The 26205-nt window shown below is 48.5% G+C and overlaps 8 protein-coding genes across 8 annotated transcripts; 2 read left to right on the top strand and 6 right to left on the bottom strand.

Annotated features, from left to right (window-relative positions):
* Positions 1–1086: 1086 nt before the first annotated feature.
* LACBIDRAFT_325980 (uncharacterized protein) lies at positions 1087–4246 on the bottom strand (the record flags this gene model as incomplete). The annotated part of the gene is made up of 4 exons (XM_001879859.1): positions 1087–1629; positions 1993–2076; positions 2129–3793; positions 3845–4246. The coding sequence occupies 4 exons, from the start codon at positions 4244–4246 to the stop codon at positions 1087–1089; spliced, it is 2694 nt and encodes an 897-aa protein (XP_001879894.1).
* A 1615-nt stretch (positions 4247–5861) lies between these two features.
* LACBIDRAFT_325981 (uncharacterized protein) lies at positions 5862–7258 on the bottom strand (the record flags this gene model as incomplete). The annotated part of the gene is made up of 8 exons (XM_001879860.1): positions 5862–5901; positions 6133–6184; positions 6437–6507; positions 6570–6658; positions 6718–6727; positions 6799–6966; positions 7135–7146; positions 7191–7258. The coding sequence occupies 8 exons, from the start codon at positions 7256–7258 to the stop codon at positions 5862–5864; spliced, it is 510 nt and encodes a 169-aa protein (XP_001879895.1).
* A 3016-nt stretch (positions 7259–10274) lies between these two features.
* On the top strand, positions 10275–12710 carry LACBIDRAFT_318716 (uncharacterized protein). Its single transcript, XM_001879607.1, has 5 exons — positions 10275–10458; positions 10787–10997; positions 11957–12220; positions 12276–12392; positions 12468–12710. The coding sequence occupies exons 3-5, from the start codon at positions 12125–12127 to the stop codon at positions 12672–12674; spliced, it is 420 nt and encodes a 139-aa protein (XP_001879642.1). The 5' UTR covers positions 10275–10458; positions 10787–10997; positions 11957–12124; the 3' UTR covers positions 12675–12710.
* A 759-nt stretch (positions 12711–13469) lies between these two features.
* LACBIDRAFT_325982 (uncharacterized protein) lies at positions 13470–16877 on the bottom strand (the record flags this gene model as incomplete). The annotated part of the gene is made up of 7 exons (XM_001879861.1): positions 13470–14466; positions 14518–14709; positions 14790–15141; positions 15291–16054; positions 16105–16122; positions 16173–16555; positions 16608–16877. The coding sequence occupies 7 exons, from the start codon at positions 16875–16877 to the stop codon at positions 13470–13472; spliced, it is 2976 nt and encodes a 991-aa protein (XP_001879896.1).
* A 234-nt stretch (positions 16878–17111) lies between these two features.
* On the top strand, positions 17112–19666 carry LACBIDRAFT_291072 (Ca2+-binding actin-bundling protein; the record flags this gene model as incomplete). The annotated part of the gene is made up of 9 exons (XM_001879608.1): positions 17112–17188; positions 17238–17391; positions 17446–17583; positions 17634–18106; positions 18159–18653; positions 18720–18869; positions 18929–19188; positions 19240–19325; positions 19380–19666. 9 exons carry the CDS (start codon positions 17112–17114, stop codon positions 19416–19418), a joined length of 1872 nt encoding a protein of 623 aa, XP_001879643.1. The 3' UTR covers positions 19419–19666.
* Positions 19667–19856: 190 nt separating this feature from the next.
* On the bottom strand, positions 19857–21351 carry LACBIDRAFT_318720 (uncharacterized protein; the record flags this gene model as incomplete). Its single annotated transcript, XM_001879862.1, has 10 exons — positions 19857–19958; positions 20014–20209; positions 20263–20290; positions 20344–20382; positions 20432–20544; positions 20615–20764; positions 20905–20947; positions 21078–21174; positions 21227–21239; positions 21299–21351. The coding sequence occupies 10 exons, from the start codon at positions 21349–21351 to the stop codon at positions 19857–19859; spliced, it is 834 nt and encodes a 277-aa protein (XP_001879897.1).
* A 2116-nt stretch (positions 21352–23467) lies between these two features.
* LACBIDRAFT_325985 (uncharacterized protein) lies at positions 23468–24162 on the bottom strand (the record flags this gene model as incomplete). Its single annotated transcript, XM_001879863.1, has 3 exons — positions 23468–23489; positions 23657–23928; positions 24043–24162. 3 exons carry the CDS (start codon positions 24160–24162, stop codon positions 23468–23470), a joined length of 414 nt encoding a protein of 137 aa, XP_001879898.1.
* A 606-nt stretch (positions 24163–24768) lies between these two features.
* LACBIDRAFT_325986 (uncharacterized protein) lies at positions 24769–25601 on the bottom strand (the record flags this gene model as incomplete). The annotated part of the gene is made up of 4 exons (XM_001879864.1): positions 24769–24924; positions 24967–25038; positions 25096–25216; positions 25489–25601. The coding sequence occupies 4 exons, from the start codon at positions 25599–25601 to the stop codon at positions 24769–24771; spliced, it is 462 nt and encodes a 153-aa protein (XP_001879899.1).
* Positions 25602–26205: the final 604 nt, after the last annotated feature.

A 26205-nucleotide genomic window follows, 5' to 3' on the forward strand; every position in this document is an offset into this window, starting at 1 on the left:
GGCGCATCAATTGCCCATCATTTGCGTGAGGCTCGCACTCCCAACTTATACCGTGACGCCCGCGACGTTGACGTTGATCGTTTCCATTGCCACTTGGCAGATATACTAACATAAGGTGACATTTTGCCATACCGAGTTATCTGTCCTCTCATAACCCGTTTTACCATAACCGAGCTTCCGTCTTGCCGGAATGGTGGTTCGGTTGCGTCGGACACGTCCATGCGTAGTAGGCGATTAGTTGTCGTCCAAGTTGAGCGCATTTCCAGTCAACTTCTGAATTACCTTCCTTACACTTCTTGTGGCACCGGAAGCGTCCACGCGTAGGCGACTACCTAGCTATCGACCTTCCGTGCTCGGAATCCATTCAACTTCTCAAATCCTAGTATGTATTTATTCTTATTACAACAAACGCGTCCAAGCGTAGGTGATTAGGATTTTTTTTAAATGCTCGAGTCGTCGGGACTCATGCTCCGAATCCGAACTCGACCGCGTTCCATACAGCAAGTTCTCAAGTCCCAGTATGTACTCATAATACTGCGCAAGGGCGTGCCGCGTGCACACGCACGCGATTAGAACATCAACTCGGGGGTGACTTTCTCCTCCCTGACTCAACCCTGACTTCATCCGAAATTCCATGACTCTAGATCTCTAAATTTCCTTCAACATATTTATACTCAAAGAAGGTAATCGCCACGCATTCATAGTGCAATGAACCAGTCGACCGGAGTCACCAGACACTGCGACTTTGACGGTACAGTACAGTCGACTCCTACATAGCAGTGATCACTTGGAGATTTGTCATATGTAAATCATCCGATCATTTTATCTATCTATATACGATTAGTAGGCTGGTACCAGGTATAGATCCACAGAAACGATATGTCATGAACCATATCTAAGGAACTCAGATGAGATTAGATCCTGGTAAATCAAATTGTCCCATCGATCGCGTAGTCTCGGTCGAGATTTCATCGACGAGCTCGTAGCATAGTGCAAGGATTATACGAAATGTTTTTATTTTGTTTCTTCTTCAGCTACAAATCTAAGGTAGCTAGCTAGTCCCACGATAAATATTTTTGGGGTGTCCTATCCTACATCATGAACAATGATGTGGTTGGTAGAGATGAAGAGGAGAGAGAGAATCCAGGTGATATGCGATGAGGAAACACTGATTGATTGACGCTGTAGAGATTGCCGAGCGGTGGAGACGAATAGGGGAATGGTACACGGAATATAGATACACCAGGAGAGTACACGCATGAGGTGGTGGTACAGGGCACGCAAACAAACCAACCAAGGGGGAAAAACAGAGATGAGACCGCGAGGGAGTGTGGTGGGCCAGTGTGAAGGGCCGTATGACAAAAGGAAAAATAAAGGATGGTGGGTGCGCTTGTCGCTACGCGTGAAAGGAGTCCAAAGAGCGTCAGGGGTGAGATAGTTCCGGTATGCATGCAATAAGGAGCGTGGGTTGTGTCCAAAGAGAGTGTATTTACATGACAGACTTGTGTAGTTGGTGTTGGGTGTTGCGGAGCGCTGGGTGGCAATACGAGCGTGAGTGAATGTTTCCGGAGAGAGCGGATGCAGGACAAGGACAGGATCGAGCCAAGGAGGGAGTGGAAGGAGAAAAGTCTAAGAATGTATGCGAGGTAGAATGGGAGAGGAAAATGAAAAGCGAGAAGAGTTCGTGAGGACAGCGAGGTGGCACGGATATGCACAAGTCAAGAATAAGATAACAAGTGGTTGATGATGCTGATGATAATATATGGCAATGCAATGTTGATGAGGTTGGTATTGACAGTTTTAAATGAATTTTGAGGTTGCGAGAGAGACCGGAGCCTAGTGCATCCCCTTCTTGGTGTACCAAGAAAGAGAAACACTTCCTGCGCCTTTGATATTCACCTGAGCCTGCAGGCGACACACCTAGACGCACCAGAATAAGCACTTCATCCAGAAAGCATTGTAGGCGTGGGTGGTTAGAAGAGAGGGACTCACCGTCTCTGCCACACTTGCTTTTCTAAAATCTACATGAAGGCAACCATTCGCCTTGCGCTTCATGTGTCGCACTTCACCAAAGCCCTAATTTTTTTTTTAGTATCGCGTTTGATGAGGATGACCTGTCATTACCCACCTCACACCAGGACCTAACCGCCTCATAGCCTGCCGCATCCGTCTCGTTCAGACCGCTGATCACCAGTTTCCTCTTCTTGTTTGTTTTACCCCAACCAGCCCCACCAGCTTCGAGCGGTGAAGGCATCGGGGGCGCCAATCCCATGCGAGCGGCGAGCCCTTTAAACCCTGATCTCTGACTCTTCGCAACGGCTGCCAATGATCCCAAACTAGACATACTCTTGAGACGGTGACGACCATTGACAGTGTCCCTCGCAGATATGGGTGAAACCTGCGGAGAGGAAGGATGGGAAAAGCTAATTCTGCGGAGCCTACCATCAGAGTTGAAGTCACGGTCGAGAAGGGTTGTATTGATGCTCAAACGCTCCTTCCTTGATCGGGCGTCACTCGCCCAGATCATGGGACCGTCATCGTTATCATCGTCTGTGGGTGTTGGAGGTACGCCATCGTCAAAATGAAAACCGTTAGTCGGCGTAATCGACGTGTATTCCTTCGAAGGTGTGGGAGGCATCGGCTCCCACGTGCCAGTTATAGAGCCCGAAGGAGGAACGCCTGAAAGCCTGGAGATAAATGACGCAAGACGTCCCCTCTTGCCCTTCGCTCCGAGGATGCTCTTTCTGTTGCTCCCCGCGCCCTCTGGACTAGAAAGGTCGAGAGTCGAAGAGGTCAACGACCACCTGGACGATGTAGGAGGCGCAAGATCATGCTCTTGCATACCGAGCTCATCGTAATATGCGCCTTCGTATCCATAGGGACGGTAATCCTTGTCAAGAGATGACATGGCTGGAGAAGTGCCTGGCGTTGAGATGTCACCGTGGGCCGCGCACTCATCAGAAGAAGAGTCGACGATCAGCGGCGGAGCCGCCGAAGGTCGAATCGGAGCCGCATCAGCTAGAGGCGATGTTTCCAACGATTGGCTACTGGACGACGTTCCTAGATAGATCTGAGATGATGAGGCATACGGCGTTCGGTAATACGCTGTCGTAGGCGTGTTGGGAGGCACACCGTTCGAGCGCGCAAGAGTGGACGAATGTGTGTTCATCCGCCCAATCTCGATTTCTTGTGCGTCATCATCAGTGTGCCCAAGTGTGGGAGCGGATGTGGCGGTGGCGAGCAGTGAATCCAAACGATACCTGACCTCTTGAGAGTCGAAATACACAGCATTGCGAATACTGGACTCTGAGGGGTGGGCAGAGGAGAATGACATGGTGGAAGAGATGGAAGTAAACCTAGATTGGGATGACTGTCTGCGTGTTGGAGCGGCTGATGCGGGCAGGGGAGACGATTGCGTGAACTGAATGGCAGATGGGCCGTGTTGAGAAGATAGGGACGCAGCTGAATGCGAACGCGACCGCGAAACGATAGAGTTTGGAAAGGGGAGTGTCGAAAGGACAGCTGTCTCTCCAAGTAGAGGAAGGGAGGGTTGGTGTGCGAGAGAAGGACGGCGTGCCACATGCTGTGTCGCCAATCTGGTGGACGAGATAGAGGATTGAGACATATTTGAAGGGGTGCGCGTGTGTGCCTGTGGCAGATGGACCTGAGAATGACGTGAATGAATCGACGAGGATTGCGAAGAACTGGGAGAATGTCCCAATGGTTTGGGCTGGTAGGGCAATCGCGTAAAAGACGGAGGCAGGCCGACGCGTGATGGAGGTGCAGGCAAAGGCTGTCATGAGAAAGGTCAGTATATGCGCGTCTTTGTGCGGCAAACTCATACCTTGTCTAGAGAAAGCGTCTTTACGACGTTTTCGATCCGCCTTTCGTCAGTTTCGTGTGGAGAATGTTGGACCACTTCGACTACTGGCTCTAATTGTGGAAGATCACGCGCGTATGTGGGAGACGGAAAGTGCAGAGGATCATGTGAGGCATCGCATTCGGACGCGGAAGGAAAGCCCAACAAAGGAGAGTCGGCACGTATGGCGGGAATAGTTGACTCTATGCTTGACAGCGAGTCTGACTGGTGGTGTTGGGTGTGGGACAACGACGGCGAGTGCTCTGTTACTGTAAAGCGACACTGTTCTGAAATCCAGTTCTGTAAACGGTGGTCGCGTGGAACGTCGTCGAGGATGTCGTCAAGGGTGATAATGCTGTTGCGGTCGACATTGTCGGGGACGTTCATGACGAGGAGGATGTCGCGGCAAAGAGGGTGGGAGGAAGAAGTAGAGGCGATGGGAGGTTCAAAGGGATGTCGGATATATTCATTTTGAGAAATCGCCCACCGGACACACAACCAAACAAAGTTTAAGTTTAACAACTGTTTGCTTCTCCGAAATTCCTCTCTCGTGCCTTTCCCGCCCTGCGCATATACTTCATCCGACGCGCTCTTTAATTGCGTAGTCGCTCTACCCAAACCCCATCCTCTACAGTGCTCTTCTCCAGGTATTCTCGCTCTGTCTTCAGCTCTCCCACTGAAAATACTTTCAACCACCCTGGCAAAAAAAAAAAAAAAAAGCAGCCAAGCCCGTCTAGCCGCATTTAGCCGCCGACATTCCAGAACCCTGACCCCGCCTTCTGGAAGCAACGGGTTGTTTGGCTCTGATTGCATCATTACCTAACCCAACGGAACTCTGCGCGTCCCTTTTTTTGGGGCAGACGTCATCGCAGTTCAAGATCTTACCCCGTCCATCTATTCCTGTGAGTGAGGAGTCGCTCCGAGGGGGGACGCGACCAGGCAGCTGTCATCATCTTCCGGCTGTCACTTTAAAACTACTTCTCCTGGCCGATTTAGCCTGTGCGAGAGTCTCCGTATTACTTGGCTTTGTCAAAAATTTCCTTCCAAATTTACAGCTCGATCGCGGTATAACGGCATCGTCAGCAGCCCTAGACACGTTAGCTCAGGTAAGCTTCAACTCAGAAATAAACATGCTCCTAGGAAAGCGGGCCCCTCTACATATCTTGCCGGTATGCACGTCGCGATGTTGCTCGTGGCAGTCACTCCTAGGAGCCTACCCCACAATTGATTGGAAATAAACCCACAAAAACCGTTCTCCCACAATTCAGTACATCTCGGCTCACCGCATGCTCTCATAAACTGTACGTGCTAGACGCTTGGACGTCAATCTACCTTAATCTGACGAAGTGGTACGGCAGATTGTAAGAGATTCTAGCTCAGAACCCTCGGCCTCGACGATGCCCCTCAACGTACATTTGTACATTCCGAATGACGAACACCGCACTAAACGCTTTCTCGATATCTCTCCTAAGGAGCAATTCTGCAATGTTTGCTCATGCATACGTATGCACTACAAGATGAACGCGATTCGATCGACTGATATACACCATTTCCAATACCACCACCAGCATAATCTACAGTGATCTATCCGGGCCTCCGAGACTCTATTGAGCGACTCTCTTGGCACTGTGCAGCATTGGACCCAAAATAACAGATTAAGGAGTTCTCTGAAGTCTTTCTTCAGAATCTCAAATGTCAGACGGCTATCAGGCACGTATGTAGGGATCGATCATATCGTCGACGACATCATCTCTCCTCGTTGCCCCTCTCCTTCGAATCAGTGTTGCAACACCACGCAGGTACCAAGTTACAATCAGTCTATCTATGTATCTATCCGAGGCGCTCAGGAGCCAAGAACATCCCGACGACGGATCCAACGTCGTACATGCTCAAAAATTCTTAACAAAACCCACTGGTCCGCGATTAGAACATTCAATAATAGCACCAGCGCTGACCTGTGCACACGAACCTTTCGGCGAACACCATTCATTCATTCATTCAATTATGGCTTGCCCCATCTATGCATTCCATTTATGACTTCCCTGCACGCGTTGAAGTAAGTAAGTACAAGGAAAGGTTGTCATTGATTTGATGCACGTATATGATATGAATGGCCTTCAACACCGCCCGCACCATACATACCTATTACAAGTTTACTTCCATTCAGAATCAGGTATAAGTAAAAGTATACGCCTCGTGTTTTTAACTTCTGGCGATCGCATATCCAGGCACGTACGTCCACATCGACTTACCTCCACTGCGCTAGTACTTACGCACCACATGCATATTCAAGTTTTTCCATGAGCTCAGACGATCTGAGCATCGCTTTGATTCGCATTCAAGAACAAACACAGCAAACAAAATTGGTGTTGAACGTTGGTCAACGACGATCCTCAGTCAGATGTTTATGTTGAACGCCTCGAGGACGATTACAAACAACGGAGCAATCATGATCAAAACAACCCTTGAAGCGGATCTCTCCAACATTTATTATCTTTTTTTTTTCTTTCTCGAAAGTCAGCCTTCAGCTTTCCAAATCACGCTCAGCCCGAGAAAAACGAGGCAGCTAGTACTTACGGGTTACTGGTTTTAGTTGGGGAGCCTGACGGAGGCCGATGTCTTTCTCGAAATTCAGGCGCGCGTTGGTACTTATATAGCTTGCTCAGCCCGAGAAAAACGAGGCAGACGGTGAATATCTACAAGTACTTACGGGTTACCACTTATAGTTGGGGAGACGGACGCAGCGTCGCCCTGTTCAGGTCTGCCGTGCTCGTGGACGTCGGGCCGCGAGATACTTACCTTGAGAATCGACACGTCAAGACGCGTATGCACCGTGTTACGATACTGTAGAAATGTACATAGGTTGATCTGTGCACACATAAACACACGCTCTCTCAGTTTCACTGTTCCCAGCAGTGATAGATATTCAACCACTGAACTTGGGTAATCCAATTTTCCACCACGCTGCGCTTTCCGCTGGGTCGGCGGTTCTACATCGGTAAAGAGGGTCGGTAGAAGAAGGGTCAACCGGGCGGAGGCTTTGCGTGCAAGGGCCGGGACAAGTCACAACTTGCATCAAATTGAGTGTGTTCAAAACGACCTGGGTCCTGATGTAGTTTTCTAGCTGGCGCGTGAAATAAATGTCGCGTGCATTGAATGTTCAGCGACGAACAGAATAAGGGTTAGCTAGCACGCGTTGTCCTCATGTTGCAAGGGAACTAAAAACATAGAGTAATCTCCGGGAAGTAGATATGAAAAGAACAGAAGCCACACACCTTATACAACGCCTAATTCACGGGTTGTAAAGGTGTAAACAACAACTTCAACTTACAATAATGACCGAGTCGACGTCGAGTCTCCGCTTCGTCTCCGCCCCGGTAGCCCTCCCGCAATAACCATCATCAATGAGTCAATCGAGTTTGCTCACCCTCAACAACATAAATGGAAAATGGTGTTCAAAGACTCTGTAAAGCAGCCGCGATGGCAACAAATCTCAACCCCACCGGTACCAATATCTAAAACACTCAATCTTCTCCCCACACCTACGGCTGAAGTACTCCCGGAATCAGGTGAGTTGACGTTCATCAGAGATCATTCTCTTCTATGAAAATAGAAAGTTCGAGGGAGCATCCGGGCCCGAGGAGTATCACTTCCTGTAAAACGATCCTCGTCGACTCCTCCGACGGTCGCTTGGGTCGAACTGCTATACTTGCATCATCCTGAATTCTGGGTAGAATTTCTACGCATAAACTCGCAACTACGTGCCTGACTTCCTGCTCTGCGCTTGCGCAGACCATAAGAACTCAGAGGAAGTCGAAGATGCGTTCGCGTCCGACAATGCAACCTTCGAACACCGACTATGGCAATCAGGGAACACAATGCTCCCGTACGGGGCTTTTGAATCCTTGATGAAAGCGCCCAGGCTGAGTCGAGTCGACGCTCCGACTCCACACTATCTTCTCTATGACCTCTCCACCTAAACGAATCTTTGGGGTTTCGGGGCTGGAGCGACCGACGCGAAGAACTCGAAGGCAAACTGACGCATTGGGCTGCCTGGCTGGGGGGCTGGCAAGTCTGCGCGCTCCTGGGCCATGACGGAGGCATTTCGCAAGGCACGATAAACGAGGAAGTGCGGAAATAAGGTCACTAGAAGGAGCGACGATCTGTTGGCTGGCTTCTTTCCATGATGGTGGGCTGGAACGACTTCATTGTCAATCTGGAAATGCGACTTTGATGAGGAAGAGCGAAATCTCGAGAGAAAGGTCATCGAAGCCGTGCAACTTTGTGCGTTCCTGACTACTTATCACCCGTTACTTGCGACGACGAGGGGTGAGCGGCACTCTGGGCATACCATTCTTGGCTGCGAAATGCTCAGTCTGAGCCTTGAATCGGCAACAGTGGTTTCTGCGCGAAGTTCCCACGATCCTGTCCTGCAGTTTGATGTAATAACCGGACCTCCTGGACACCCCAACCACTAGCCCGACAACGGGATTCGAATGTCAAGCGCCCTTAGGACCTTCGTTCTGTATTAGCTCGAGCACTCTAGACCTCGTTCCTATAGCTCGTGTTTTTGTCGCCTGCTCCCTGGACAAGGTCCTCGGGATCCGATATAATGAATACTCGCACATCTGGAGGCCCTACAATTTTTCAAATGCACGTTCTCTCAAACTAATTTGCTGTTGATCTCGCGACCAATAATCACAGCAGTCGACTTTTATCATTCTCAACATGCCTCACGTCTCACACGACTCTCTCATCTATTACTTTTTATAGTTTCCCATACCCCGTTATCGCATCAATCACTGGAGCGCGTGGTGAACAATGCATCTAGCGAGGGTAAGTATAGGTCTTGAAAGCAGAGATACCCAACCTTTCAAGCCCCATTTACTATCAACATGGTGCGTTGCGTGTCAGTCGATTAATTCCCGTCCATTGACAACGGCAATTCCTAGGCCAAACAGAAAGGCGTACTCACTTCGCCAGTTTACACACTGTATACCTCATAACACTATTCAAACGCGCCGATCCTTCCACCTGCTCGCGAGTGAGGAATCCAATACCCGATCAAATTTCGTACTTGTGCTAATTTCCTCCGAGAGCTTCTGAATCACTTTATACGCGCACAACCTGAACTCACAGCGTTTACTCAACCTCCATTACCTGTTTACCGCTTGAATAGATATCTATCGGCCCTCGGACATCACGGCATCTTACCTTGCTTTCGTCAATCGAATTGAAATTCTCCACCATGTCAACGGAAAAACGGTCCAACAGTTAGGAATGGCTCCTTGATGTTTGAATCTTCAAGTGGGTCCTCAATTGCGGACGTCGATAATGACACCTATCAGCCGGCTACAGGATACGCCAGCTTGAACACAATCTGTCAGTCTTTCGTTCTTGGTGCGCCACTCTCAGAACGGAAATTCTTATACTTTCCGATCCTTTAGGCATTCACGCCACCAGAATGCGAATTGACTAACATTTTAGGTACGACTCCGCGAGCGCGATTTCACGCCACCCGCCTGGATCTTTGGGACGTCATTGGGAGTCCAGTAAATTCAAGAACGAGGCCACAAGCTATGGCACTAATTTCAGAGCAGTAGCGCATACTGTCCCGGTCAATTCAAATTTCTATGACGTATTTCCTACTCATACCGCCAGTTACAATTATTTACATGGTTCAAGAAGGCATCCTTCTGCAGCATTTTAATAAACGACGAATGCAGCTTTCTAAAGACACAGTGCAATGTAAGTACAATTGTGAGTCTTAGCTACATGGTTCGTCTATGAGCTAAAATGGAGGCTACTAATTATTATTGTGCACCTTCATCGCCCAAAGTACTCCCTATAAAGAGTCGAGACGCGCTCAAATGAGGAAAGGGTGATTCTCATAATGTTTTATTCAAATTTTGGTAATCATTATGGGTTCCACACCGATAGCTCAACGGGGGGCGCTACGGAGAGAGGTCTGTGTATACTAATTATGGTGGTGACGGAAAATAAAATAAAATACGAAAATGAAAATGAAGTGGGTGCGAAAGGAATAGAAATGACATGAAAGAAAACAAGCCTGAGAATAAGTACTACGCAACTAAAGGTTTGAATTTAGTGTATGACAATGATTGGCCCGATGAATACGCACATAGCTGTTCCAAAATAGTGAAACGTGGATATACGCTGGGTGGTTTAGAGCCTGAGAAAGATCCCGTCAGAATGAATCATGGTAGCACCATAGAATTGTCAAACTCTTGCGTGAACTGAAGATGGTCAACGGGCTATGGGTCTGATAAAAATAAAGTGCTGAGGTTTAGAAAATGCGTAGATCGGGGGCGTGCTTACTAGAATAGAAGCGTCGCATGCTGAGCACCCAATCCAAAAGCAGAAACAACCAGTCACCGCTTCACCTGCGCGACAATGTCGGCGGTGCCACGCCCGGTGAGACGATGCCCGAGACCTTCAAGAAGGCCCCCAACGATCATCCAGGTGTGCAATCACGCATCTGCCTGCCCACGCCCCCGTCAGGGGGCGACTTTCCACACCCGGATACACCAGTACCCAGGATGCTTTAAGGCATATGTGGCGCAGCGAGTGGTTGTTCTACAATGGAAAGGGCACCCGCCAATGGTAGTGTGTTGGGGCCGTGATCGAACAATCAAAGTGTGGCTGACAAAAAGGGAGTGAGGATCGTGAAAGGCGATGTCAAAAAAAAAACGCACAAATTAGATTGTTGCTGGCAGAAACGAAAGAAAAGAATGGCAGATGGTTGAACGCGCCACGCTGGGAACAAAAGGGTGCCAGTATCGCCTCGATAAATGAATGTAACTGGGGGGAAATAATAGGATAAAGAGCGAGAAACAAAAGATTGGCAACGTACCGATTTATGAACACGCCGTACTTCAGCGAGTCCAAAGCCGCCGCGAGACAAGCCAAAGCCGCTTATGCACCATGTTGGAACGAAGCCAACCTTCATCCAGTTGCAGTCCTGGCAGATGGTGTGTCACTCCGGCCCCACAGGACTTAATCCAGTGTGGTTCCACGCCAGCAACTCAATACCTGGGTCGATTACACACCCAGGCAAGAGATGCGGCGACTTTCAACGCTTAGCCTCATGGGCTCCACGCATTAGGAGATGTGACCGGGGAAATGGCTGACTCGGAGACGGGAGTGGATTGCTCGCTTAGGCTGAAACGCGCGAGGGCGTGAGCGATGGTGATGCTTGAAGGTGGTATGCTGTTGAAGGCGATGTTGGTAAAACGGCGGGAGGCGTCTCGGAGTTGGGCGATGGTGGCTTACATGGGTGGAATAAATCTCTGTTGTGCTTGGCGGTGTCGTCTGGATTGCTTGGGCTGGCGACTTTCCAGAGCGTTGAGCGTGAGTGGCGTAAGCTTCATGCCGATGAAAGTAACTCGAGCTGAAGAACGTTCTTGTGGAGATCAAAGACAATTTTGCAAGAAGCAATAGACATAATCAAGCCAGATGTTGGTGGCGAACAAAGTGTGGGCGATGCTGTGGACAATTGAAGAGATGAGTAGCCCCTTTATACAAACACGACTCGTTGTGTGTGTTTGGCGCCCAAACATGGTACGCGCTCAACCAAATACGCACCAAATACGCACGGGTATAAATTGCTGTTCAGCTCCTTGCTTGATGTAACCCATGGCTCTTACTCAAACCACCACAACACTCTCAATTATTACTGTGCCCGCCGTGCTTGAATCACCGCATAGACACTTCCTCTTCTTCTTTTCTACCTCTTAGGTCTTGCCATCATGCCTCGCCTCCCTCCACACACTGCGCTCGGCCTACCAACGCTACGCTATGTCGCCAGCCTCCTCGCCTCCTATCGTTCAATGTCAGCCACACATACTCAACGCTACGGAAAGCCGCCAGCCTCTAAGCGATCTCGACCATATTGCCAAGTACCTTGACGACTTATTTCATCCAGTCAGCCACCATCGCCCAACTCCGAGTTGCCTCCTCACCATTTTACCAACATCGCCTAGCAGCATATAGTGTCAAGCATTACCATCGCTCACGCCCTCGCGCGTTTCAGCCTAGGCGAGCAATCCGTTTCCGTCTCCGAGTCAACTATTGCCGCGGTCACATCTCCTAATGCGTGGAGCCCATGAGGCTAAGCGTTGAAAGTCGCCGCATCTCTTGCCTGGGTGTGTAATCGACCCAGGTATTGAGGTGCTGGCATGGAACCACACTGGATTAAGTCCTGTGGGGCCGGAGTGACACACCATCTGCCAGGACTGCAACTGGATGAAGGTTGGCTTCGTTCCAACATGGTGCATAAGCGGCTTTGGCTTGTCTCGCGGCGGCTTTGGACTCGCTGAAGTACGGCGTGTTCATAAATCGGTACGTTGCCAATCTTTTGTTTCTCGCTCTTTATCCTATTATAAGTTCCCCCCAGTTACATTCATTTATCGAGGCGATACTGGCACCCTTTTGTTCCCAGCGTGGCGCGTTCAACCATCTGCCGTTCCTTCTTACGGTTTCTTTTGTTCTGCTGGCAGCAACCATCCAATTTGTGCGTTTTTTTTCATTGACACCGCCTTTCACAATTCTCACCTCGCATTTGTTATTATTATTATGGTCTTGTCAGCCACCCTTTGAGTATTCCAGCACGGCCCCAGCACACTACCATTGGCGGGCACCCTTTCAATTGCAGAACAACCAATCGCTGCGCCACATATGCCTTAAAGTATCCTGGGTACTGGTGTATCCGGGTGTGGAAAGTCGCTCCTTCACGGGGGCGTGGGCAGGCAGATGCGTGATTGCACACCTGGATGATCGTTGGGGGCCTTCTTGAAGGTCTCGGGCATCGTCTCACCGGGCGTGGCACCGCCGACATTGTCGCGCAGGTGAAGCGGCAATTGGTTGCTTCTGTTGCTTTTGGATTGTGTGCTCAGCATACGACGGTTCTAGTCAAGTAAGCACCCCCCTGATTCGCGCATCGTCTAAACCTCAGCACTTTATTTTCGCTAGTCCTTAAATTGCATGGTCCTGCTCGCTGTCTGCTTCGCGGGGTTTACCCAAGAGTTTGAAAATTCCATGTTGTTATTGTGATTTATTCTGACACTTTGGCAGGCCCCACACACTGTCAACTCGCCTCTGCGTATCTCTTCCTTTTACTATGTTGGAGCATTGCATTTTTCGCATTCAATCACCAGTGTTACAGCACATCAAATCTTAAACTTTTTATCGCGTACCAATTGTTGGAACAGTTTCTTTGCATTCCCTTTGTTGAATTCCGAACATATGTTCTTCACCTATTTCTTTCCCATGTTGTATTCGTTGTTTGAATAAATCTGTGAAGCGATAACTGAAAATTAGGCCACCTAACACAACCTCGTGTCAACGAGGATTAATTTTTTTTTTTGAAAGCCTGTCGTCGTCATCGTCAATGTGTTGTACAATATTTCATTTTCGGAATTTCTCTCTTTGTTCCTTTGACAGGTCGTGATTCGGGTTATCTAAGTTTCTCCACTCCATCGCGTTTCCTGCCATGGGGGCTCTATCCTGGGACATTACGAATGAAGAAAACAGGCGAGGTAAGCATACGCGATTAGGTATGACGTTGCATGAGGCGACCAGCTTCGCTTCGTCATGGGTTGTCATCTGTGAGGTCAATCACAGGCCCCAAAACAACCGGTTGTTGACCAGTCATCTGCTCAGCACCCCTCGACCGAGGCGCCGCCTGAGGGTGAGGAGGATTCCGCACAGGAGCAACTTGTGCGAGTTTGAAAGGTTCAGTTCCCTGTATGGCCTTCCTCACGTCATCCCACCGCGTCCCCATCACCTTCTGTAACACATCATCCTCCCCAACCTTCTTCAAAAACGAACGCGCATTCGTCTGCCGCGCTGACCACCTCCCCGCCTCGACAGTCTCAGCCGTCTTCGTTATGTGAAGCCTATAAGGGCTTCCATGAATGACTTGGTATGTAAGGAGGTCGGAGGCGGTGTTAAGCCTGCTTTCCACATGAAGCCTTCGTGCTTTCACTAGACGAAGGGTCAACTCTGCCGACTGGGTTGAGAACAGAAACGTATCAACGTTTTCACAATCAGCACAGCCACACCCGATTTTACGTAGTTTTGTCCTTGCGATCAGGCGTGGTTTTGCACCCAATACGTCTTGGAGGTACGACCCAATCAGGAGATGGAAGAGGTCGTGGAAGGGGCCAGAGCTGACGTCCACGCCTTCCTTGTTCAGGAGTTCACGGAGTGGTTTGATCATTGGGATGAAGAGGGTTTGGAACTTGTGCTTGATCTCACCCTCGCTTTTGAGGACTCGATGAAAGAGGATTCTACAGGACTGCATACGGCCGGTGGCGATGCACACTTTCACAAAGTCGATGATGAGGGGAATGCCTGTGTGCGATGGAAAGGTGTTGGTTCTTGTATGAGAGTTGTAGACCGGTTTGGTGGGTGTAGTGCCCCCCCACTGCTCGGCTGCGGCCTCCAAGCAACTATCCAAACAGGCATTGATATCTTCAAGGGATGATAGTTGTCCGAAGATGGACTGCTTGTTACTGTCGATTGCGGTAACTAGAGCAAGCGAGAACTTGAAGAACCCTGAACCCTTCGTTACTTTGGATAGGACGCTGAAGGACGTATCAGTCATAGCTCTACGGTCTAGAAGTTAAGGCACATACACATCCTTCAGATATCCTATCCCCCTTGTCTGGCTTATAGAGAGAAGAGTGGGGATGTCCTCGACGTCGGCCAAGCGATACGTGGTCATTGCGTGATCCGTTTCTTTCTGGCACCACTGCAATACGGCCTCTCTTTCATGAACAGCAGCGTATGCAGGAAGTGCTTGAGTGAAGTCAAGGCGGGTGCCGAGTCTAGTAGTTCGCATCAACAGGTGTCGGTATCTATATATTCAACTCGTAAGTAAAAGTCCGTACATGCGCAGGACACATACCCATTCTGCACAACATTAATGAAACCAAACGTCTTCCAAGCCTTGACCAACTGCTTCTGGACAAACGTAGACTGTAAGGCGTTCGCCCCAGAGCGATAGATAACAGAAAACCATAATTCTAAATTCTTCCACCTCAATGCGAGATTGAACATGGAAGTCAAAGTCCCTTTGTCCCTGCTGGAAACGTACTTGACCACAAGGGCCGCTAGGCGTTTGTTATTTTCAGTTGGTGGAGTGGGCTCGGCTTCTGATCCACGGAGTGCTTCTAGTGCGTAGTGTATCCCGCCTGTGTTAAACAGTGCATGGCCTGCATCGCTTTCGTGGACGAGGATCAAAACCGTTCTGCGGTACCCTAAAGGCCAAAGATTGGTTGTGAGAAACTGGTAGGGGGATAAGAGAGGAACAAGGCGCACAATAGTCGAGGGTTCCAGCAGCCTTGGAGTTAAAAATGCATTGAGTCCCAGTGATTCACGCCATCAACACGAAAATAGCGAACATTACCGGTGTATCCCTCATAAGCCTTATCATCAGGTTCCGCATCCTCAAAAGGTTCCCGTGGAACAAGTGAATCATCATTGATATGGCTCTCATGTGACCCCCATAACGAGTTGCCTTGAAGGTCGAAAAGGTTCTTGAGCGTCATACTCGACTCGAGAACTTCTTCCATGCATGGTTCAAATTCATCCTCGTCCTCATCCTCATTACTGTCAAACCTCTGGCGTTTCCACATTTGCCTGTCGTAGTCAGCATCTGCCACTCCGGACACCATGTACTCCAGATTGGCTAAGCACACTAAAAATCCTTGCTCCTCTGCGATGGGTTTAAGATGTGCGACTTTATGTGTATCACTGCCTTTCAGAGCAGACATCCCAGAGGCGAGGTTTTTGGAGCTGTAATGATGCGCCAGGAGGTAGGCAGCCATGTTATCGTCCGGAGTGTTCTCGTAAAAGTCTTCGCGCCACTTCCTCAAAATACGACACAGATCGGTGACAAACTTGTGTGTATCGGGGAGAGTGGGACGAGGGATGCCTATGTCAGTGTGAATGATGTTGTAGGAGAGGGCTAGACGGTAGCCGGAGGTGACGGGTTTTACTTCGTGTTTGACATCCGTGTACCATGCCAAGACGGCTGTGGAGGAAAGGGATGTGGATGAGAAATCGAAGGTTTGTTTTTGATTGGAATGTGAGACGTGCACTTGGCCTCCTGTGTATGCAGATGGTAGGATGATAATCATCGTCGCGAACATGCCGTTTGACTTTTCAGTACTGAGGCAGACACGCGTTAGCAGGCGTGGTATTCCAAGAGAAAAACGTACTCTGTGTGGGGGAGAAAACTAACGAAACCATATATCAGCTTCTAATGGGATGGCAGGCAACGACGTACTGTGACCCGACTTCATATAGAAGCAGCTTGTACAATTCACAACGGGGTGCCTTTTGGGATACACCAAGAGCCTTGCACACCACATCAACAGACAGATCCCGAACGTATTGTGTCCATGCTGGATTGTCAAATTTGATCTTCGCGGGTTCGATCTCCCAGGTATCCCGGACATCCGCATTGACGACTGTCCTCTCTCCGTGACCATAAGGTGCTCGCGAAGAGCACGCAATAATGTTACGGGCGTCGCGTTCTTTCAGCGGTAGTCCGACTAAACCCATGCCGGCGATAGTGAGGCAAGGGTTGGGGGCCTGTGGCAATGTCTGACCACACGCGTAGCTCCCTGCAAATTCGAAATCACCGTCTAACACGCCCTCCAAGTCGCCCTGCCAATATCATGGTTATTTGAGAAAAAAGATCGGACAAAATGGAACGTACTATGAGGTCGTCGCCCGCCGAAAGGCTCGAGGACGCGTCTTCGTCCATTTCGTCGTCATCCTCTCCAGTTCCTTCCATATCTTCGTCGGTGTCCCCATCTTCACCTTCATCGTTTTTCGCGGATGTGCTTTCCGAGGCGTCTGTGAGCTCAAGCACTTCCTGAGCACGTCGCTCATCACTAGAAGTTGGGTTTTCCATTCGCGCGACGTAGAAGAGTGGGTGGTTGCCAGACGAAAGCGTTGGAAATGTCGTAACAAAATAAGGGTTCATTCATTTCAAGTTTACATGTTCGGATGAATTTTTTTCTGATTTTCACGGTCCCCAAAGCGCAATGGCGCTTGACAATCTGCGCAACAGTCGAAGGCGCTCTCGATTGTTTAATTGCTGGGACACTGCGGAGAGCTGTGGGCTGCGCGTCGAGGAAGTATATAATAGACGACAATCGGAGACTTCCGACACAGCAAACCAAGTCCGAAACAATATCCTTGACCCACAACCACAACCATGGAGGCACTCAAACTACAGAAAAAGTACCCAGAGGTTTCCAAAGATGAGATGTTTGATCTCGTCAATCGCTTCAAGTGAGTGCAGTCAGTCGTTTTGGGAATATATCTAACTAGATAATCGCAGTGCATTGAGCACCGATACACCGGGGAGAGTAGACAAATCGTCTGTACTCCAGGCTCTGCAATCGAGTGGGCAGTCGTACGATCTCGCCCGAGAAACACTCAAGCATGTCAGCGTTGACGCCAGTGGCAAAGTCGAACTCGACGACTGGGTTGAGGTGCGCAGCTTCTAATGATGTCACCAGCGTCGACCCTAACGTTCCGATTCTTAGCTCAACGTCAAGCTACGGACGAAGAAGGACGCTCTGACCACCAAGCAAGGCAAGGTCACTGTCCAGGGCTCCAACTCCAACGTGAGCCATACGATCAACGAGGATGAGCGGGCAGAGTTCACAAATCACATAAATCTCGTATGCTCTCTCCTTTTCTTTTTCCCAGAATCCCGCTAAATGCTCTGTAGGTAATCGAAAATGACCCAGACATTGGAAATCGCCATCCGATCCCAACAGACACGATGCAGCTCTTTGACGAATGCAAAGACGGCCTGATCCTCTGTAAACTCATCAACGACTCCGTCCCAGATACCATCGACACTCGTGTTCTCAACAAACCTACCGCCCGTAAACCCCTCAACGCCTTCCAAATCACAGAGAACAACAACATTGTCATAACGTCAGCCAAGGGTATCGGTTGTTCCGTTGTCAACATCGGTTCATCCGATCTCGCGGAAGGCCGCGAACATCTCATCCTCGGGTTGATCTGGCAAGTAATCCGCAGGGGCTTGCTTTCACAGGTCGATATCAAGCTACACCCAGAGCTGTATAGGCTATGCGAGGAGGGAGAGACGATTGATGACCTGCTGAGGCTTACCCCAGACCAGATCCTGTTACGATGGTTCAACTACCACTTGAAAGCTGCGGGTTGGAAACGAAGGTGAGACAAGTCATCTCTTCATTGATCTAAACTAAGACCCCTTTCCCCACAGAGTGAACAACTTCAGCCGAGACGTAATGGACGGCGAGAACTACACTGTCCTCCTGCACCAACTTAAACCAGATGAGTGTTCCATCGCACCCTTACAAACACGCGACCTCCGCACCCGCGCCGAACAAGTCCTCCAAAACGCAGCAAACATCGGCTGCCGTAAATACCTCACCCCCTCTTCCCTCATTGCCGGCAATCCACGTCTGAACCTCGCCTTTGTCGCCAACCTCTTCAACACTCACCCCGGACTCGAGCCCCTTGATGAGCAGGAAGCCAAAGACTACGGCGCCGTGGAAGACTTTGACGCAGAAGGCGAGCGGGAGGCACGGGTGTTCACCCTTTGGCTCAATTCCCTCGGCGTCGAACCTGGCGTTTTCAATCTGTTTGAGAACCTTAAAGACGGGTTGATCATTCTTCAGGCGTTTGACAAGATCTTGCCGGGTAGTGTCATCTGGCGGAAGGTATCAAAGCCCAAGCAAGGTGCTGGTGTGGGGTCGTATGCAAGTGGTGGTGGCGATGAGGCTGATGAGGGTGCAGATATCGGTGTCACGCCTAATCAGAGCACACTTTCGAGGTTCAAGGCCGTAGAGAACACGAATTACGTGGTGGATCTGGGGAAACAGAACGGGATGCATCTGGTTGGGATTCAAGGTGCCGATATTGTAGATGGACGAAAGACACTTGTTCTTGGGCTTGTTTGGCAGCTTATGCGGTGCGTTCTGCTCATTCCTTGCCAAGCTATGACTTCTGACTTGTAAACAATCGTTGCAGGATGAACATCGCCAAGACCCTATCAGCACTCTCGAAATCCGGCAAAACAATGACTGATACGGAGATGCTCAAGTGGGCCAATACCACCGCTCAAACCGGAAAGACTGGCGTGCGCCCCATTCGCTCGTTCAAAGACCCATCCATCACAACCGGGCTGTTCTTCCTCGACCTCCTTGACGCCATCCGTCCTGGCATTGTTGACCCCAACTTGGTCATCAACGTCGCGGAGACGGGGGAATACGAGGATAGGCGACAGAATGGTGGGTTCTTTTTCTGTTCTTTGGATGTGACCTTGACATTGCCCTTTCCAGCTAAATTGGCGATCTCGATCGCTAGGAAGATGAACGCCCTCATTTTCTTGGTGCCGGAAGATATCGTGGATGTTCGTCCGAGACTTGTACGCCCTGTCTTTTTTTATCTTTGATTTTGGGCTCACCCTTTGTGAATGTAGATCCTCACGTTCGTCGGAAGCTTGATGAGCATTGCTTAATGAGTACTGATAGGTTTGATAGTGAAACAGTAGGCAGGAAATTGGATATTGTAATTTTTTATGAGAGAAGTACACCAATTATGTATTCGAAAGACCCTGCTGACGATGGATATGCTGAGAGTCGTTCCATTATTTTACTACAAGCGCATCCGTGCTTTTCGGTCTTTGGTAAATTTTGTCAGTAGGGATTTGTGGGGTCGTTCAGATACTCACGATTCCATCGATGTCATAACAATCGATTCCGGTTCTTTTCCTGGGTCATCATCATGAATACAGCCGAGTTGCAAGCCGGAATTTCCTTCATCGCATGAAATCTCGAATACTCGGCCTCCGTGTTGGCTCGCGTGCCTTAGGGAGAGTGTCAGCCTTGTGATCATGATTGACGTGAGTCTAAAATTGCGTCAACGCGATGTCAGAGAATACGGTGATGAACATACATCATGCTCGGCCTGGCAAAATTAGAATTATGACTTTTAGATTTTTCGGCAAGTCTGAAAAGCGCCCATGAACGTACTGGGAATTCATGAATTTCAAGCCGGGCTAAATTTTTCTTTTAGCTGTGAGGGAATTAAAATGTGGGAGGGGGAGAGCTCACCCTGGCAAACAGCGCCAAGAACAACCAGACGATATTCCCGGCTAAAATGACGCAAAAGTAGATTGTCCCATCCCATCGGATGGTCCGTAAAAGAGCAGAATTTTGGGAGATGAACGCGTCGATCGCTGTCCTATGGAGAGTTACAGAAAATACGATGATGTCGAAAATAATTGTCAGGGAGAGGTATGCTGTGTCCCTGAAAGTGGGATATGATCAGCTCGATGAATGGCGAGTAACATTTCCACTGACATGCGGGGATCTGAAAATAGAATGCAAACTGGATACTCTGGTTAACGTACTAAGATTCGACTATTCAAGGCTGGCACGGACCGTGAAATGGATCCACATTGTAAATAGGGATTTGAAGAGCTGGAGCAAAGTTAGTGCGGAAAGTAAAATTAAAATAAAGAAAGCATACCGCCGTTGGTTCCAGGCCGCGACATCGCGTAGACAACAGCGACACACTGCGAGGTCATAATTGCGATTAAAAAACCGATGATAAACTTGTTCCGGTTGCTCAAGGCATATGACCTGCCGAAGAGGCATTTTTTTAAAAAGTTGACAGTTATGACAGCTGCTGTCAAAGTCGAAAGATACTAACCGATAGACTAGTATAGTTTCGGCGGGTATAACGACAAGTAAGGTCTGAATCCATTCCACTATCGCGAAGCGGTTGCAGCTGACCCGATCGAGTTGATTGACATGAGAATCATAGAAATGGTTTGGGCGGGATGAGATGTCGTGCTTACATCTGTGGAACAAAAAGTCAGCGAATGGAATGAGAAAGTGCTGATGTTTTGGCTACTTCAAATGTCCATAGTGAGGAGAAATAAGCTGCGTGGATAATATTGAGTTATGATCATGACCATCTGAGTAAGCTGCGTGGTGTACCGAAAAGAGTGACGACGCAGAAGGCCATTGGGCAATATCGGTTCTGGACGATCGTTCATGGGGGTGTAGAATATCTGAAATCGGAGAAACTCACACTTAGATAAAGATAGAAAACTTGTCGCGGTTGATTAAGTATTGGTGAGAGGTAAGATAGTCATGGGTGCCAGACACACTTGGTGTTTTCCTTCCCCACCAAATCTCATCAACCTCCCGGTCGAAAGTCAAACAATAATCGTAGGCGAGGAGAACGCACGACCCTGTAAAATACCACTGATCATTTGTGATTAGAGAGTTCTTTCTTTCTACCGGATTGAGCTCTAACTTTCATTGCCAGGCTAAGGAAGATAATGGTAAACTTGAAGCTTGCAGTCTCGAAAAAAAGACCTTAACTCACAGGTCGCGTCCAAGAGTAATGATGTCTTGAAGCGTTCCATGGGGGGCTGACATCTGAGAGGAGCTGAAACCGTCCCTACGGTGGGATGGGAGTTCATTATAAACCTTGATACGACACGTAGCTAGGCTGATTTGAGAGACAAGTATCTCCCGAGTCAAGCGGAGATCTCATCTTCAAGCAATCTTCAAAAGTTCGGAGTTTTTGTTAGCGATTGGGGATAGCGGATCAGCAAATAGACGCTGTTCTGAAAACAATCCCGTTAATTTTAGCCTTCCAATCGAGATATGTGCGGGAACTTGTGGGGGCTGCAATCACCACTGACTTGAAGTAAGCGTGTTAAGAGTATTCTCTTGTTTCCGAGTCGGCCAATATACCTTGATAAACCTAGATTAACACGAAAGTAGGTTCCAAGCATGTTACTCGCCACATTCAACATAAGCTTGGACGTAGGTTGTAGACGCCTGTAAAGCAACTGTATTGAGGTGTATCGCAGTCAAAGACTCAAACAGCAGTGGATGAGCGGTTCGAGATCGTCGCGCCAGTAGATGGCCAATAAATATTGAATCTGCTGGAAACACCTTGGGGTACATACTTATGCACAGCATTTTTGCGAAACAGGTTTGGAGATCTACTTGGATCTGCCGTTTGATATCGACATGTCGATCTGTTATAAGGTGATGCCGTTATTAGGAAAGGATGACCGTGCCAAACACTTTCAGGAGAACTTGTGATGAAACTTAATTCGTTGAAAATTGCCCTACGGGCGGACCTGGATACCGCTGTCTCATACAGACGTCCGATTCCAGGTAACACTTCAAAGAATTTTTACGGGGACAAATACAGTACATATTGTCACGCGATCATCAGCAAGGATGCTTATTCAATTGCAATGATTTACTTGCATGTACTACAACTTGACTGGTTACAGAGTCCCATGCAGGTGACGCCCTGGAGTATACCACTTCAACGGTGACCAATTTTGTCGATGTTCTGAACAAGGGTGGTGAAGTTAACAGATCCCAAAAAAAATGTAGCAGGCGTGGTCGATGTGACAATTTCCAAATGGTCCATCCAGACACATTGATAAGGCTGGTAAATCAGTGTTGGAAGGTCATGACTAAAAACAGGAAGTCACGGTCATGACTTTGATGACTAGTCATGACTAGTCATTGACATCGATTTTTGATTGACTTGCACGTGATGAATGACTTCAAGGGAAGGTGAGTCACCGTGATGGTAAGGGTCTGATGGGAAGGGTCTGCCCTACTTTGAGAGTGGGGATTATCAATAACATAACGAGCAATTTGCATGCGCGTTGGCATATGCACTCTGTACTACATGTGTGAAGTATATATGATCAATCCAACATTTATCCGGAGTGTCAGGAGTGATCAGAGGAGGGCCAGAGTAACAGGCCCGGGTAGTCTGAGCAAGGAAAGAAATAAAAGGACAGGAGTTGTGAATAGATGCTTACATCCTCAAACTAAACAACCAACTCTGTACACTGTTCTGCAATTTTTCAGCAAATTGTGAGGCTCTGAATTTATGATTGTGACAATCTACTAATTTTTTGAAGAAGAAATTATGACAACTTCTGATGTTGTATACCAACGTCGGGAGATCCTGCATTATCTTGACGACGTCACCAAGCAGGATCTCATGGAAGCTTGGTCATTAAGTTTTGATGCTGCATTTGCAAGCAACATGGCACAGTTGGCGCGTGAATGGGAGTGTATTCCCCCGAGTTCTGAACGGGTGAAAGGGATTCTCAATGAGGTTTCTTTGCTCATACAAGTATGGTTGATAATTCTATATAATTTGGACATTCTAACTGTCACTATCTAGAAATGTCTTACCCAAGGAAATAATACAGAGCGCCGTATACCGGTCACACGCCGTTTGTCAGCTGCGCTTGGATTTCGGAGAAGAAAGACGCCCCCCGAGGATAGCGACAACTCTGATCTTGAGGACCTTCCTTCCCTTGTAGATTAAATATTTCAAATACAAATTCCAGTCTTTTGTGCGCGTTGCAGTGACCGTGCTGTACAAAAGTTCGTTGCTTATCTAACTTTGATCTAACTATCTTACCTTATTTAGTAAATGGTGACCAAGTCACGGTCAATTTGACTTGACTTTTGACTTCTTTTGACTTGTCATGACTACCATTGACTAGTCAATGACCGGCACATCACTGTGGTAAATACAAGTCAGTGCATGTAGAATCAAAAGATACGTATCCCTCACATACATCGGCATATGTAAGGAAGCAATTTCCAAACGGTCCATCCAGACACAACTGACTTGTTGTCGCATGGGATGCATCAGGAAACCTACAAGCTCCTGGGCGTGCTGGATTACCTGAATGTGCCTGATCGCCTGGCGGCTTTTGATTCCCAGACATTTTCCAGGCAATCCAAATCAGCAACGACTTGGCAACCGTGGTTCGTGAAATTTCGACAAGTCCATTCAAACCCCGCTTCTAGAAGAGGCAACAGCGTGATCAATCTCAACATCCACCAAACATCTCTCAACAACCCTTCCTTCCCAACCGACACTTGACCAACACCTTTGCCCCATTGCTTAGCGCTGAGCGCCGTCATTCGCGTATAGAGCATAACGAGCGCAAACAACTTGAAGCTATGTCAGTTTAGGTGCAGATCAAGGCAGGTGCATCAATGAATCTCGACATCATATCAGTATGCTGGAAAGCCTGAACTCAAACACAGGACTCCAACATTCAATACTTCGACCCCAGTGAAAATCGACCCTGTGCAGATCGGGTTCCTCTGGATCAAATCGATATATTTGCCAATTTCCGGCCATTTCCCCTGTTCAGATCGGGCTCCACCGATCCATTTGGCCATTTTTTAGGGTTGATTTTCACTGGGCTTCGACACTTGGGGGCCTCGATACACTCAAACACTGAACCCTTCCAAATCCCAAACACCCAGACTGTTCGTCAATCTCCTTATTCTCCCCCCAAGTGGTACTTTCTCAACATTATATTCCTCTTCTCTAGTTGACCCAATCGAATATACAATGCAGAAGCAACCTCATGCACTTTAAAACCCATCTAGCGTGTGAACACGGTGCCTTGCTTAACATCTCGGCTGCGCCTTCTCTTCGCCTCAGTGAGTGTTCTGACTGTGACTCGTGAGATGACATGGTGCACATCTTCAAGCGCGTTCCAGGCTAACTTTCTATTCGTTCTTCAGTTGTCCTCTGCTTAATCCTGATACATACCCTGAAGACGCCCCAAATCTTCTAGTCACGCCACCACCATCGCATGGGGGTCTTTTGGAGGGCTGGTTTGTAAATGAGAGCATTGGAGCACTGACCCCTGAAGCAGCAGCCATGCTTTTGTACAATGTCTGGTTTGTGCGACCGTCTTCACCTCTGCCACGTCCATATTAATGTCTCTTTTGTACTGCAGGGATTGTCAATGGCAGTTCATTTTCCACAGGGGGTGATCAGCCAACTAGCCTGCTGGCGTCGATCGATGGTGGGGAGGGGGCACAAGTTTTGGGTCGTGGGTAGGAGGCGTTCATCAAGAAGGGGAAAAGGAGCAGCGTTTTGTGAGTCCTTTTCTGATTAGGCATTGTGTTGACCTCGCCAATAGCTCTAGTCTGCGGAAATGGTCAATGCATCTGACGAAGAGCCTTACACACTCCCTTGGGGGATTCCTTCTCAACAAGCTCACCGAGATATGAGAGCTGTCTCGAGACTTCGCCTTCCTCCGCCTGCCAACGAGCGGAGCACCAAGCATCGTTGCATTGTCACGGCAAGTCCTCACTTACTCGCTTTTTGGTATCATTGACCTCAATCTTTTGTGTAGAACGATGTCCCACGTCATGGTGACGATCTCTGAGGGTGCCGATCTTGAAATGGAGGAGAGTCTTCGTCGCTGATGCAGTATAACTGGACTGGGAAGTTTACGATACCATAGGGATTTAGTTAGTATACAATATCGGACACTTTTGTAACATTTGGGAGAGCAATATATGAATTTCTAATGTGATTACAACCATACTACAATGACTGGAAAACAATCTGGAAGTGCACGCACCCTGCTAAAACCTACCTGGGTTCACCTGGAAAGGTGACTGGCAAGTCTGCATTTGACCTTGAGCCAGAAACGACACCTCATGGCTCCAGGTAACATTTCTGGCTTCCTTATTGACCTGAATTACCTGATTTGGTCTGTTTCCAGGTAACCCAGGCACGTGAACATTTCCTGATGACTGGAAGTTATGTTGTGATAGTAGTTGTCCGAGTCAGACGGCATGATCATCCTTTGAGGCATGGCGGTACAAATATGCATATATGGGAATACCGTCCGATGGACCATCCGATGGCTGACTATCTCACACTGACTGGCAGGAAACCCACTCATTGTAAATGATGTCATCTGCGCAGGGCTGTCGTGCCTCCCAACTTAAACATGCGCAAGAACCCTGTATCCCAGGGATTGACAGAGGCAGATCGAGTTGCCTGAAATAGTGGCACCATGGCGGCCCATAGCCCAAATCCTGGTCATCAGCAGGGTGTGTCAGCACAAGAGGACATGGTCAAAGGATGGTCACAAATAACAGTAAATTATATCTGAAGGAAGTATTCCATTTCCGAGGTAGTAATGAAAAGTATTGATTGATATATGGCTGGCACACAGACTGATAAACACCAAAAAAGGAAGCATCTGCAGCTGCCATATCAACTACAGTCTACTTCCACTAATTCTCCACACGAACCAGACATGGTGTCCTGTCGGTTAATATGACATTCTGAAACTGTGTCAGTCTGGCAACAACAGTACTATGTAGAATTTTGCTGCTGTGCCAACAGGAAACCAGCCCATCATTTCCAATATGATGTCACAGTACTCGATGCCACCAATCCCGACTGCTGCA

This window comes from Laccaria bicolor, genomic scaffold (genome assembly GCF_000143565.1).
Source record: "Laccaria bicolor S238N-H82 LACBIscaffold_9 genomic scaffold, whole genome shotgun sequence".
In the NCBI taxonomy this organism is placed as follows: Eukaryota; Fungi; Basidiomycota; class Agaricomycetes; order Agaricales; family Hydnangiaceae; genus Laccaria; species Laccaria bicolor.